General features: G+C 35.4%; 1 protein-coding gene across 1 annotated transcript in view; it reads right to left on the bottom strand.

Annotated features, from left to right (window-relative positions):
- The window catches only part of ACOT12 (acyl-CoA thioesterase 12), a 30,945-nt gene extending 28,463 nt beyond the window's left edge, over positions 1–2,482 (bottom strand). Inside the window, exon 1 of the mRNA XM_063295477.1 lies at positions 2,168–2,482. Coding sequence (XP_063151547.1) covers positions 2,168–2,285 — 118 coding nt within the window. The 5' untranslated portion in view covers positions 2,286–2,482. The remainder of the gene's footprint in view (positions 1–2,167) is intronic.
- Between the last annotated feature and the right edge of the window lie 10,429 nt (positions 2,483–12,911).

The following is a 12,911-nucleotide window of genomic DNA, read 5'->3' as shown; positions in this document are numbered from 1 at the left end:
GTAATAAACAAATACAATAAAATTTAATTCTCTCTGCTTGAAAACAGTCCCATTCCTTGCCATATTTGTTATCATGGTTTTTATATTTATATTCTAATTTCAATTCAATTGATGGAGTGCTTCAGAATTCTCTCTTGTCTCTTGAAAACCAGAATTGGGCTGGAAAGAATGTTTAAAGAAGACCACCACCTAGAAATTAACTGTCAAAAGTAATGGCTTTTGGGAAGCAGCCCACAATGTTCACATCATCTACTGTATTGTAGAAATCACCATAGAGCTGTGTAAGCAATTTAAATATTGCAAAATATTTCAATTTAAATATTTTGTAATAGTGATCAGGAAGATATTGACTTGGAAGGCTCAGGTAGAGTAGATTAAAATAGGAACAACTAAGACAATTGTGGAAATCATGAAAGAAAAACCAGCATTAAAACTGTCCTATAGGAAAATCATCCCCTAAATGCTGCTTAAAGCAGACATTTGGGATGCCTGCTGTGTAAGATCCTTAGAAACCATACAAATGCAGTTCTGCAAAGGATTCCTGGGGCTTTCCATAAGGACACTTGTTAATCTTCTGAGTAGAATTGGACTTGCACTCAATTAAAGCTCACACTGATAAGGTCCTGCTCAGGTTTTGTAAACATCTCTCTCTGAAGGAGTACAAATTCTTGGTTAGGCAATGCTTGATCCAACAAAACAGCTAGAAATTTGCCTTATATAAATTTTTGGATAAGTATTCATGTTCAGTACCAACTATTCCTTTGGAATCTAAGGAGTTATAAGAATTTATAATTTGGGCACTAGAAGGAAAAAGAATCTTATATAGTATCAGCTAAGTTCTCAGTTTGGTATGGCAGGTTGATTCTAAACCATAAAACAGCTAAGTATTTTGTTATAATAAATACTTAATAAAGCCTGCGAAGCATTTACATCTTTAAGATTATAATGTATGCTCAAAGCAGTGACTTAGTGTAGATATAAGCAAATCTCTGTTGAACAACTGTGTAGATAAGTTGTAGCGTCAAAACACAATGTAGCCCAAAGAAATTAATGCAGTGTGTGTGTGTGTGTGTGTGTGTGTATATATATCTCTCTATATATTTATTTATATTTATATTTAATGATCCTAGAAACTGGCATTAGTGGGTTCGCACAAACCTAAACATCCCAAAATGAAGAAAAATTCTTAAAAGAATAATTGTCAAAATGGGTTACTTGCTATTGGTATTCTCAATTTCCCTTTCTATTGTTATAATAGTTAAATTAAGTACCAGTTTAAAGAAACAGTCATAATAGGTTAATAAATTTGCATTATGCAATTTAGATCCGGGCACCTGCAGTGGGTCTAAAAAGTTAAGATGGTGGAAAATGGGAATTCCCAGTTCTTACATGTATATAAATATATTATTATTATTATTCCTGCAGCTTACCCAACTGAACTATAAGACATTAAGTCTGCCTTCCCCAATATAGGGACATCCATACCAACTGGGAGTACAATTCCATGAATTCTGAGCCAGCATGCCTATAAACTATGAGGCACTGTCATATATAGTAATGGTTAAGGACCAAGTTGCAAAGTAGTATTCTGCAAATATCAAAGTGTAAGTCTATTGTTACTGGTTTCTTAAAACCTACTGAAGAATACTATTTTCTCATACAGAATGTTCTTTGGTGCAGCTAATATTTCATGAATACACTGTAAACTATTATTTGGATTGTCCAGAAGATTATCAGTGGCTTTACACTGCATATTCCAAGATAGGTAGGTAGGTAGGTATCTGTAAATTACATTAATGGTAATGTTACCAAAAGCTACCCATAATCGAAAGACTTAAGAATTACTGACAAATCCCACTTAAAGTTTACGAAAAACAACTACTACTATCCCCTGGAATTTAAGCAACAATCCCTTTAGTAACTAGTAGCAGACAAAGAAAATAGATTCTATAATAGCGATTCGCTTTCCTTTCTTGGTTCCGTTGTTTTCTTTGCTTACTGCAACAGATGAGTTCCTGCTGTCACCCTCCCCGCCCCGAATCTACCTGTCTCGCAGCTGCTGAAAAGCAAAGGCGACCCCACTGAACCAAGGGAGAGGCGGCGCTAGAGCCAACGCGCGTCGCTCCACAGGGGTTCCTCGCGCGAGGAAAGGGGGGCTCGCGCTTACCAGCCAGGCACGCCGTGGTATCGATCCACTTGAGAAGTTGGCCGGGGCTGAGTTCCCCGAGGTGGTTCGTGTGAGCGGGAAGGAGGGCCTGGCACATGTGCACTTGCGCGCCTGCCATGGCACCGTCTCCTTCGCCGGTTTGCGTCCCTTTGCCACGGCGCCTCAGAGAGCAGGGACGGCTCCGAGTTTCGTATTCCCTCCCCCGGTGCTCCTGCGCCACTGTGTAATTAGATGTGACCCGGCGCGCTCCCGCGCCTCTTAAGCAAGCCGGCCGCACCGTCAAACTCGGCCGCAGCCCAGCGGCCTTTTTCGTTTTTGAACGTCGCTCCGGGAGCCGCGGGGTGGAAGGTGTGAAGTGGTTTCATCTTTCCCCTCCATCTGTGGAGGATGACTGCGAGCGAGGTTGCGTGCGTGCGTCAGTTCGGCTCTTACAAAATAATTAGAATGCATAGTAGCGAGGTGAGGTGCAGTGATTTAAGCCAGCAGATCTGTCCTACATGTCAACTAGTGCGCTGAGTGGTGACTTTCTCTGGAGTCGCCTTCCCTAACCTGATGCCCTTGAAGCCTGTTCGCACAGCTTCCATGTAGGCTGGGGATACTGGGGTTCGTAGGCCCAGTACTTCTGAGGAGCTCTGTACTTAGAAAAGCCTGGTGTAAAGTCCACAACATTGGCCTTGGGAAAACAAAATGTCGTGTGTCTCTTTTTCCTCAAGTACCCACTCCCAGATTCTTAAATACCTTGAGATTGATTTGAGTAAGGAATTTCCAGCTTTTTTGGCCATCAAGCCAGATTGCTCCCAAGCCAAAAGTAATCTAAAAATTCAGTAAAGCTAATATCTGCTCAAAGGAAACAGCTGGAGTGTTGCTCAGTGTGCCACAATCTGGTAGCTCTAAACTGGAATCTTTGTATTAGAAGTAGTTAATCAGCTATGCTCTGAAAAAACTTGTCAAGAATTTTCTGTGAAATTTAGGCTGCAGCCATATACATGTTTATCTGGGAGTAAGTTATGGAAATACCACATGTTTTGACTAGATAGTGTAAGAGTTCAGTTCTCAATATAACTACAAGTTCTACAAGCTTTACTCCAAGATAGTAGTGCATACAGGGTTGCAGGCTTATTAGACCAAAAGATACAATCTTAAATATAATTACTTAGGATGCTTCTGTCAAGAGTTCAGGCACAGGTTCATTTTGTGTACGAGAATTCTTTTAGTTCCTTTAAATGTTCTGCACCTATGAATTAGCTGTTTTTAACAACAAAAATAAGAGTACTGTATTTCCAAAACTAGTTGCTTCTTTCATCTGATATTCTAATCATTCTCTGTCTCATATACAAACCCCTCATACATAGAAACACACCGGTGTTCAAACAAACAAACAAAACAAACTGTCCTCTCTCCTTCCAGCAGAAACAGCAAATAAGAAAAAAATGGAAATGGGTAAGATCAGGTGAAGGAAGGAGAATGTGTGTGTGTGGGAAACAAAACTGGATTGAAAGGTTCAGGGAAAAAGCAGCAGCAGCTCAGTTTAGATGTTGCAAAAGGGCTTACATTCACTTGGTATAAGGAGCCTTCCCCAAGCAGCTGATTTGTGGGTTAATCTTCACAAGCATCCATAGTTCTACATCTCCTGTTCATTTTTTTTCCCAACAGCTTCTGTCATTATGTAAGAAGATAATTGGGGAAAAATCTGTCTTCCTGTCTTCCTAATAGTCTTTGAAATGGACAATAGTGCTGTGTAAAATGAATTATTGGCAAGTAAAATAAGTGTCCATTATATGATAATTTTCTAAGAATGTTAATATAACAGATGGAATTGGGATTAGGGGAATTGCAATTGCCTTAATAAAATGGTACTCAAACTACCTTTTAAACATTATTATTGTGCTAGTTCTTTGCGAAGTGCATTTTACTCTAGAAAAAGTTCAGAACATTCCTTTTGTTTTGAGTGAATGTTCATTTTACTTATGGAGGCAAAATGTCCGACTTCCCAGAAATGTCAGCTGGTCAGCTATCGCAAAAGACAGTGGTTGCTCCTCAACAGACCAGAACTGCCCTTGATTTGTTAAATCATCTCGTACAGGACCATTGGATAACTACGTAATCAATGGTTTTTATCAGAAGTAGTTGAGTATGTCACGTGAACACATTTCTAGTGTTGTATGCTGTCCATTCTTTTTAGGGCATGTGGCCAGTTGGAAATATTAGTTTAATTATAGAATATGAATCATTGCAAGTAGCAGCATCTAGCTGACCTTGATTAATTTTGAGAAACCCAGAATCATATCTAGAATGGGAAACCACCAGGAAATCTCATGGCTGTAGTCTAGAATGGGTAGTTGAAAAAAAATCCCAAAAGAAAAGGCAAACCATTTCTATATAGTTGTCAAAAAAAAAAAAATGAACTCATCCAGAGTCAAGCTCAAACTGAGAGCATCTTATGTGTTTGGAGTTGGAAACATTTGTTAACTAATTTACTTATTTGGTTAAGGTCTGTACTTATCCTTCCTTTCTTGCAGTTTTTATAAACTGTTCTTCAATAAATCTTTATAAACTATATACTTAAAAAATGGCACAAATTATAGTTAATGGGGAATTGACCAAACCCGGTGGAATACAGAAAGGAACAAGGCAAGGATGCCCACACTGCTGTTATTCATTCTGGCCCTTGAAGTTTTGAATAGAGGCATAAGACATGATGAGAGAATATCTAGGGTGAAGGTTAAAAAAGAGGAATAAAAACTAAGGGCATTTGTTGATGACTTGGTTTTAATTCTGGAAAATCCCATGGTAGGAATAGAAATAATGGAAAAAATTAAAGAGTCATTGTGTACGAGATGGGCAGCAGAGAAATTCAATAAATAAATAAATAAATAAATAAGATTTGATTCACTGGCCGGATTTAAAATTAAGAATGAGAAAATGAAGATGTTAACAAAAAAAATATGAGGATGGAAGATCAAAAAGAATTGATTCTAAAAACTGGTTACTGTCATTAAAGAAAGATGTCATGCGATTGCGACTTCCGACTTCCTGCTGACTTTCCCATTGACTTTGCTTGTGGGAAGCCAACAGGGAAAGTCACAAATCACAATCATGTGACTGCAGGATACTGCAACAGTCGGAAATCTGGACTGGTTGCTGAGTGCCCAGATCATGGTCATGTGACTGTGGGGGCACTGCGACGACAAGAACTCGGAGGACCAGTTGTAAGTACCACTTGTTCAATACCATTGCAAGTTTGAATGGTTGCTGAATGAGCGGTTGTTAGATAAGGTCCATGTGCATTGTCTTTTCCTGTGAATGAAGTGTTTTTTTTCCTAAAACAAAAGGAAGTGTGATTCTTTTTGTGGCATACAGCAAGCTTGGATGCCATTATACATTTCAGTATAAGAAATAATTTCGTGTTATGCTTAAAGCATATAGTAGAAATATTTGCCAAATAGTGTTTTGTAGTTGAATAGAGAAGGGTATATTTACCAATAATTAGATTGCACTCAACACTGAGCTTATTTCTCTTGTCTATTGCTTAAAGTGTTCAGTTTTTAAAAAATAATCATTTGTCAGAGAACTTCAATTGTATGCTTATGGAGGTTGGCTTGAATAGGTTTAACTACTACTGTATGACTATGTGTAAATGTAGTGTGGTAACCTTTTTTTTAACTTTGCAATATCCAGACTCTACATTTTCATTCTTGAATGTTAATTCAGAAAGGGAGTCCCAAACAAAATAATTGATGTTATTTACAGGTAAAGCATTCTTTATTTTAGCTGAATATTACTACAGTAGGTTCACTGTAGTGTTGCATTTGAACTGGGTAAACTTTTATACAGAATGTTTCTGATTATAAATTAATTTATGCTGATGGTTCATCTAGACTGAGCGTGATCCAGTTTTGGACCGTGGTGTTTATCTGTTGTTGACTGTAAGATTAGGAACTGCAGAGCTGTTAGCATACCTGAGCAAGGTCTAAATCTGCTCACAAATATGCCTTCTTGAATTCCCTGGAGCAACATGTACGTAGTCTGGATAATGAGATCTCTTTTAAGCAGCAAAGAGGGCTTCCTGAATCAAAAAGAGAGGAAGAAAAAACAGCTATCAGTTAACAACTGTAGAGAAGGAAGGCTTTTTTAAAACCTCTGTGCAATTACTAGGTTTAAAGAAAGAGGTTGTATTTTGAGAGAATATTCAGTGTCTCTAGATTTTGCTGAGAAATTTCAATACCATATTAATGCTTATATACTTAGCTCTTGAAATATTGGTTCCAATGATTATGTGTGTATGTATGTATGTACACATACATACATATACAGGGGTATTTGTGTATATGTAGGTCTGCATATATAGAGATACATGTAAGTATGGTATTTATATGTAGTAAAGAATATGTAATGGAAAGGAAAGCTGTTAGACTAACTAAACAAATATGTTCGAATCTCTTGAAAATGTGTTTTCATTTATACTATGGGGGACAGGCTGTCTATGCTTGAATAAACACGTGATGTACTAAAATAAAGTTTCTTCTGATAAAACTGAATTGTGGAATCTTCTCTGTGTAAAGCTGTCTATTGCACATTTAATTTTTATGCCTCCAATCATTACCAAGCCAGAAGGCTACAGGAATTGATGGAATATCTGAGGAAATATGGTAAGCAAGAGAAGAAAGAATCAGTAAAGGTTCTAACCAAATTATGCCAGAGAATGCCACAGTGGCCAATTGAAAGAGGTCAGTCTCCATACCAATAGCAAAGAAAGGTAATTTAACACCATATCCTTTATTTCACATGCTAACAAAATAATGCATAGGATCATCCAATACAGATTAGAGCCCTGTATAGAAAGGGAGATGCCAGATCTTCAAATTGGTTTTAGAAAAGCCTGAAGAACAAAATACATTATTGCAGATGTACACTGGATAATTGAGGAAGCCAATGAATATAAAAAAGTAAATTTGTGCTTCACTTACTATGGAAAGGTTTTTGATTGTGTTGACCAGCTGTGGAAAGTATTTAAGAAAATCGGAATCCCAGGGCATCTCACTGACCTCACACAAAACCTATACTCAGGACAGAAAGCCACAGTCCAGATGGAACACGGCAAAACAGACTGGCTCCAGATCAGCAAAGGAGTGAGAGAAGGTAGTATGCTATTTACTAATTTATTCCACCTATATGCTGAATATATACTGAGAAAGGCTGGATTGGAAGATGAGTGTGGTTTTAAAATTGGAGGAAGAAACATTGATAACTTGCGATATGCTGATATGCGATATACTAGTCTGATAGCTGAAAATGCAAATGACTTGCAAGCTCTAGTAATGAAAGTCAAGGAGCACAATGAAAAAAATGGGACTAATATAAAGAATACCAAACTGATGATGATAAGCATAGCAACCAGTCTTAGAACTGACAATGAAGACACTGAACTAGTGTATAGCTTCTGCTTTTTAAGATCGACTTTAACAATGAAAGAAACAGAGTATCAACTCTTTTGAACTATAGGGTTAGAGAGGACTCTTGAGAAAGCCAGAAAACAAATGGATCATAGAACAAATCAATCCAGTGTTATCATTTGAAGCCCAAATAACCAAATTTGTTGTATTTGGGATATATTATATGAAGACCTAGCTTCCTTGAAAAGTCTGTAATGTGGGAAAGGTGGAAGAAAAGTGCAACCAACTGCAAGGTAGATAGAGTTAGTTATAGCCTAGGTTTATATTCCTTTATATTATATTTCCTTGCTTGGGCTTGAAAAAAGCCATCTTCTAGCCATTCTGGTTTGAAGTATGTAAAAGGAATGCTAGTTAAGAAATGCCCTATTTATTTTCCCCAAATGCCTTTTGGAACAAGTTATTTTGGAAAATTCAAAAGCTTTCATTCCCTTAAAATAACTTCCTAGAATATATGGACCTCTAATGGGACAAGCAGGACACTATTTTTTGGTCAGCACTAAGGTTTTTTGGGAAATAAAATGGAATCTTTGTACTGAATGCACTTTAATAATTAGTCTGAGCTTTTTTGGTATGCCTCACCTGAGGGCACCCCAATGCTACATTATTTTCCATGTTATTCTGGGATATAACGCTTGTTTGCCCTATGTTAATAAACTTGATAGAAAATCTTAAGCAGATCATTCCCTCTCTAGGTATGTATTTTCATATATGCACACCATATGTGAAAGCTCAAACATCTAGCTGAAATAAATAATAGAGAGTAGGTGGCAGGGACCTCAAACAGCTGAATGCCTAGTTTGTTGTGATGCCACAAGCCTTTGAATGATATTTCCTTTCCGAAGTTCAGAAGTCCAAACTATGGACATTAGTTTGGTGTATCCAAATCTTAACATTTTTCATGTACCACTTTTGCCCTATGAACTTTTAAAATCAAACTCATTTTTAAACATGTAGAATAGTATCAGTTGATCAAAGAAAAATGCTGATTGAACATGATTGGTCTTTTGTTCTTTACATCCTAGCCAGAATGCTTAAACCAATTACCTTGAAATAATTTTAAACGATTACATTTTAATGTAACTTTTAGGACCACTTCTGGATATAACTTTTAAAAGAGATAGCTTTTAAAATACAACTTATTTTGGAAAATGAAACTTTATTCTAAAATGTATCCAAAATTGCAAGACACAACACATTAAAACAGATAAATACATTTTATATACAGAAAGCATTAAAACACAAAACAATTGTTAATATAATTTTATACCATTTTAATGAGTTTCCATCAACAAAATTTTACAATTTAAAGACTTCAGTTGCAAAACAGTTTAAAATCATATGTATAAATTATGTCTACAACAACTCCAATACAGATAAAGTAAAATACAAAAATAATCAATACTGAAATTCAAATACAAAACCCCAAATAATGTTGCACAGGTACATATGTACACTTGTTGAATTCATGCAGTTACACAGTGCAACAAAATTAACTGTCTTAGTTTAAAACCTATCACAAAATGGAACAACCATATCTGCAAGCAGAAGAAAATATATATTTGTAATAAATCATAGTGCATTTAGAAGTTAAACTTTATAAAATGATTGCTGAGTGATTTATTTCAAAAACTTCCCAGTTGGTTCAGACATTTCACATAACTCTAAATTACACTTTTACGAAATTAAAGTTTAAAACAATTTAAAAAGATTTAATGCCAAAACATTTCTGCCTGTTCTCAGCCTTTAGTTTTGACATTGTATCTACTGGCAAGGTATCTGTATCACTTCCTTGTTGTCAAAGAATATGTTTATGAAATATTTGATCAAAATAAAAATTTAGACTACAGACATACCTTGCTTGAAAGAAAGAAGACACCAGACTTAGTATGTCCAGTTATGTGCCAAAGCATATACATACAAGCTGTATATGATGAAAAATCTCTACACTTAAGACCTTTACCCCAACAGCCTTGATTGCACAAAAACACATCTCAAAGGAATTTATGGCTTGAATGACATTTCAGACAATTAGGTGAGCTGGTGCAAAGTAAGTCATTTGTGAGTGTGGTTTCCTGCACATTAGGCCACACTGTGGAAAGTTAATGTTCAAGGAACTGTGCAGTACAATATTTTATATGCTCCAACATGAAAGATATACCTGTTACAATTTGTTTTGCCTGGCCAGAACTTTTACATTAGCTGTCATTTGGTTTGCCACAATCCAAGTTTGCTGATTTCACTGGAATTTGTATTTCATCAAATTTTAATAAGATATTTGATAAGATAGGTCTATATGGTGTGGGTTCTTGCTTGGAATTCTCTTGGAGAATCAAGCCAAGAGTTGAAAATAACATAAACCAGGGGGAGAGCGTGATGTGTATGTGTGTGTAAATATATATAATATGCAATGGTGTGTGTATAGAACTACATACATACATGTACATGCTGCATTCTAAATAGTGTTTCACATTCTGTACAAAAGGTCACTTAGACATACATTACTGCAAAAATAGACCAATTTTTGTATGCACACAGTCTTATGGTATTTCTGGTACCTGTGATGGGATACTGAGTAAGATGCTGGTGGTTTCTAAAGTCAGGAAGAAGGGTTTCTTTTTACTAAAAGGAATCAAAAACCTACAATTTTTAGTGTAAAAGGTGGGGGAAGGAGCTTGCTAAAATAGGAATAATATAGCATTAACACAATGTACACTGTAGATAATTTTAACTATAATATACTATTTGTTCCAAATTCTCTTAATTCAGCCCTATAAAATATATAGTTGTACTGAAATTCTGTTGAAAAACGATGGGTGCTAATTAATAATTACTGGCAAAATGTATTATAGTATAATTTGTCAATTCAATCCATATAATATATTAGAGCAGCTGCAGATTTTATGAAATATGTTCAACTAATAGCACCTCAACACTTCTGCCCAGAAGTAAGTTCTATTGTATGTATAAGTTATATTGCTTTTTTCACTGTTTTGTTGGAAATCACAGGACCCTTGCTTGCAGATAAATAAAGAAAAATGGAAGACAGATGAAAGTGAGCAGTTTGGGTAAAAACTGGGAGTGACTTGATGATATGGTTTTTAAGATAAAATTATGATGAATGTGGAAAGATTATCAAGGTCAGCTCTCAGACTTCTACAGAGATTTTAAGTATCCCTAATTTTTATCAATGATACTTCAGAATTACAACTAAGATTTGTTTAAAATTTATTTAATTTATAGAGTGGAGGAATAAATTGCTATAGAGAACTATTACATAATAATTGAGCATGTAAGAATATTTTCAAGTCATTGCTAATATGTGATCTCATATTAATGTAGCAAGCAACTCTAGTTGGGAATAAATTCTACTCATAAGTCCTATGATTTGCCTCTAGAATGTTCCTTTTTAATCAGTATAGACATTACCCATATTGACAGACATCTCTTGTAAACTATGCATTGTCTAATTTTTATTTTAAAATTTTAAAATAAGATGAATGTTTACTAGACAAAACATTTAAATGTACAGCAGAATGTTTTCATTAGCTAGCTTTCCATGAGATTCATACATACCTAAAGTAAAGCTATTTTTGGACTGTAACCTTATACATACAAAATAATACATTTCTGGGCAGAACTGTTGAGGTGGTATAATATAGCTGAACATATGTCATAAAATCCGCAGTTTCTTCAATATATTATATGGATTGAATTGGCAAATTATACTAGAATCAATTTTGTCAGTACTTATTACACAACTTACAAAGAATACAATTTGAAACTACTAGAGTGGTCACATTCTAAAAATTAGTTGCGATTAGGACAATTTTAACTAAACTAATATAATTAGACCCACTAAACTATATTTGGTCACATATACTAGGACCTGTAACCAAAATATTCAAGGCTCATATGCAGCCCTGAGAATCTGCGCCTGTTGATTAATGTATTTTGGTTCCAGTTCCTAATTTGTAATATATTAACAGATCAAAGTACAGTATTTATAAATAGCTATTTCACTATCCGTTCTGAATATTAAAAAGCCAGCTATATTTATTGTAACATGTGGATTTCTGCAAAATATTTTATTCTTACACTTTGTAGAATATTTTTCTGCTCCACTAGGAAGGGGAGGGAGTGTTCATAACATATTCCTCAGAGATCTATGTGCTATTTCCTGGATTCTGAGAATCTAAACTTCTGTGTCATGATGGGGAAATTCATACAGGAAAATATGTTTTTTAATGTGGATAACCTCTGAAGGTCTTGGAGCTTGTTTAAAGTAAGAAACTCAGAAATTTATTGATTCAAGTAATACATTAACCTTCCCTAGAAAAATGAATCTATTAAGCCTATGATCATACTTCACCTTCTTGAATAGTTTTTTAAATTCTTTTTTAGTGTGAATCAGATTTAGGTTAAAAATAGAGAAATTAAACAAATAATCCACTTGGGAAAACCATATAAAGTATGGAATTATAAGCTTATAGACATCCATTTTTATATCAACCCTTTCAAATTCCTTCCTGTATTCCTTATATCTAGCCTTTGTGTGATAATGTGTTTCCTTTCAGTGAAAATACACACACAGATACAGTACCATAAATTAACAGACAATAGAGTGAAACAAGCTTGTTGCCATGGAAATCTTAGTACTGCTATTTCACTTTTGTTTTTAAAAATACTAGAGTGATGTAATATGAAACAGATAAAGTGGATGCAGTATAGGGGCAAAATAGTTGAACTATATGATGGAAGGAGGAAGGCAAGGCAACTTCTCAACAGAAGTACCTGAAAATCTATTTCATGGTAAGGACTGCCTTCAGACAATGGCATAATAAAAACACATTTTTATTCAGTACATTCACAACTCTGAAATTTCATGATCGATGGCTTAACAGACCAGGCAGCTTCAAACTCACCTATTCATGTCTACTGGAAATTATAGACAGATGGACTTTTAATATTCAGAGGTTGTAGGCCATTAAGTATTAGGAATACATAGGAATTTTTATGTTGTTTGTATGTATGAGTTCTTCCAGGGAACACAACAGCCATTTTAAGAAACCAAATGCTGGACTTGATCGGGTCTTGATCTGATCTTAAAAGCTGGAGAATATTAAAAACAAAAAAACGACAACCTTGATGCCTTTTAGGGCATGACTCATCAGCTCAGTTGGCAAGGCCAATAGTCAGAGACAAGGGCCAGGAACTTAACAAAATCTAGAAGGCTACAGGCTGCTTCTAACTTAGGAGTTTTGTGAAAAAAGAATGGAGATATGAGGAAAGCA

Source organism: Candoia aspera, chromosome 2, assembly GCF_035149785.1.
Source record: "Candoia aspera isolate rCanAsp1 chromosome 2, rCanAsp1.hap2, whole genome shotgun sequence".
Classification (NCBI taxonomy): Eukaryota; Metazoa; Chordata; class Lepidosauria; order Squamata; family Boidae; genus Candoia; species Candoia aspera.
The sequence above is the reverse complement of the archived record's forward strand: the minus strand, read 5'-3'. Positions and strand labels throughout refer to the sequence as shown.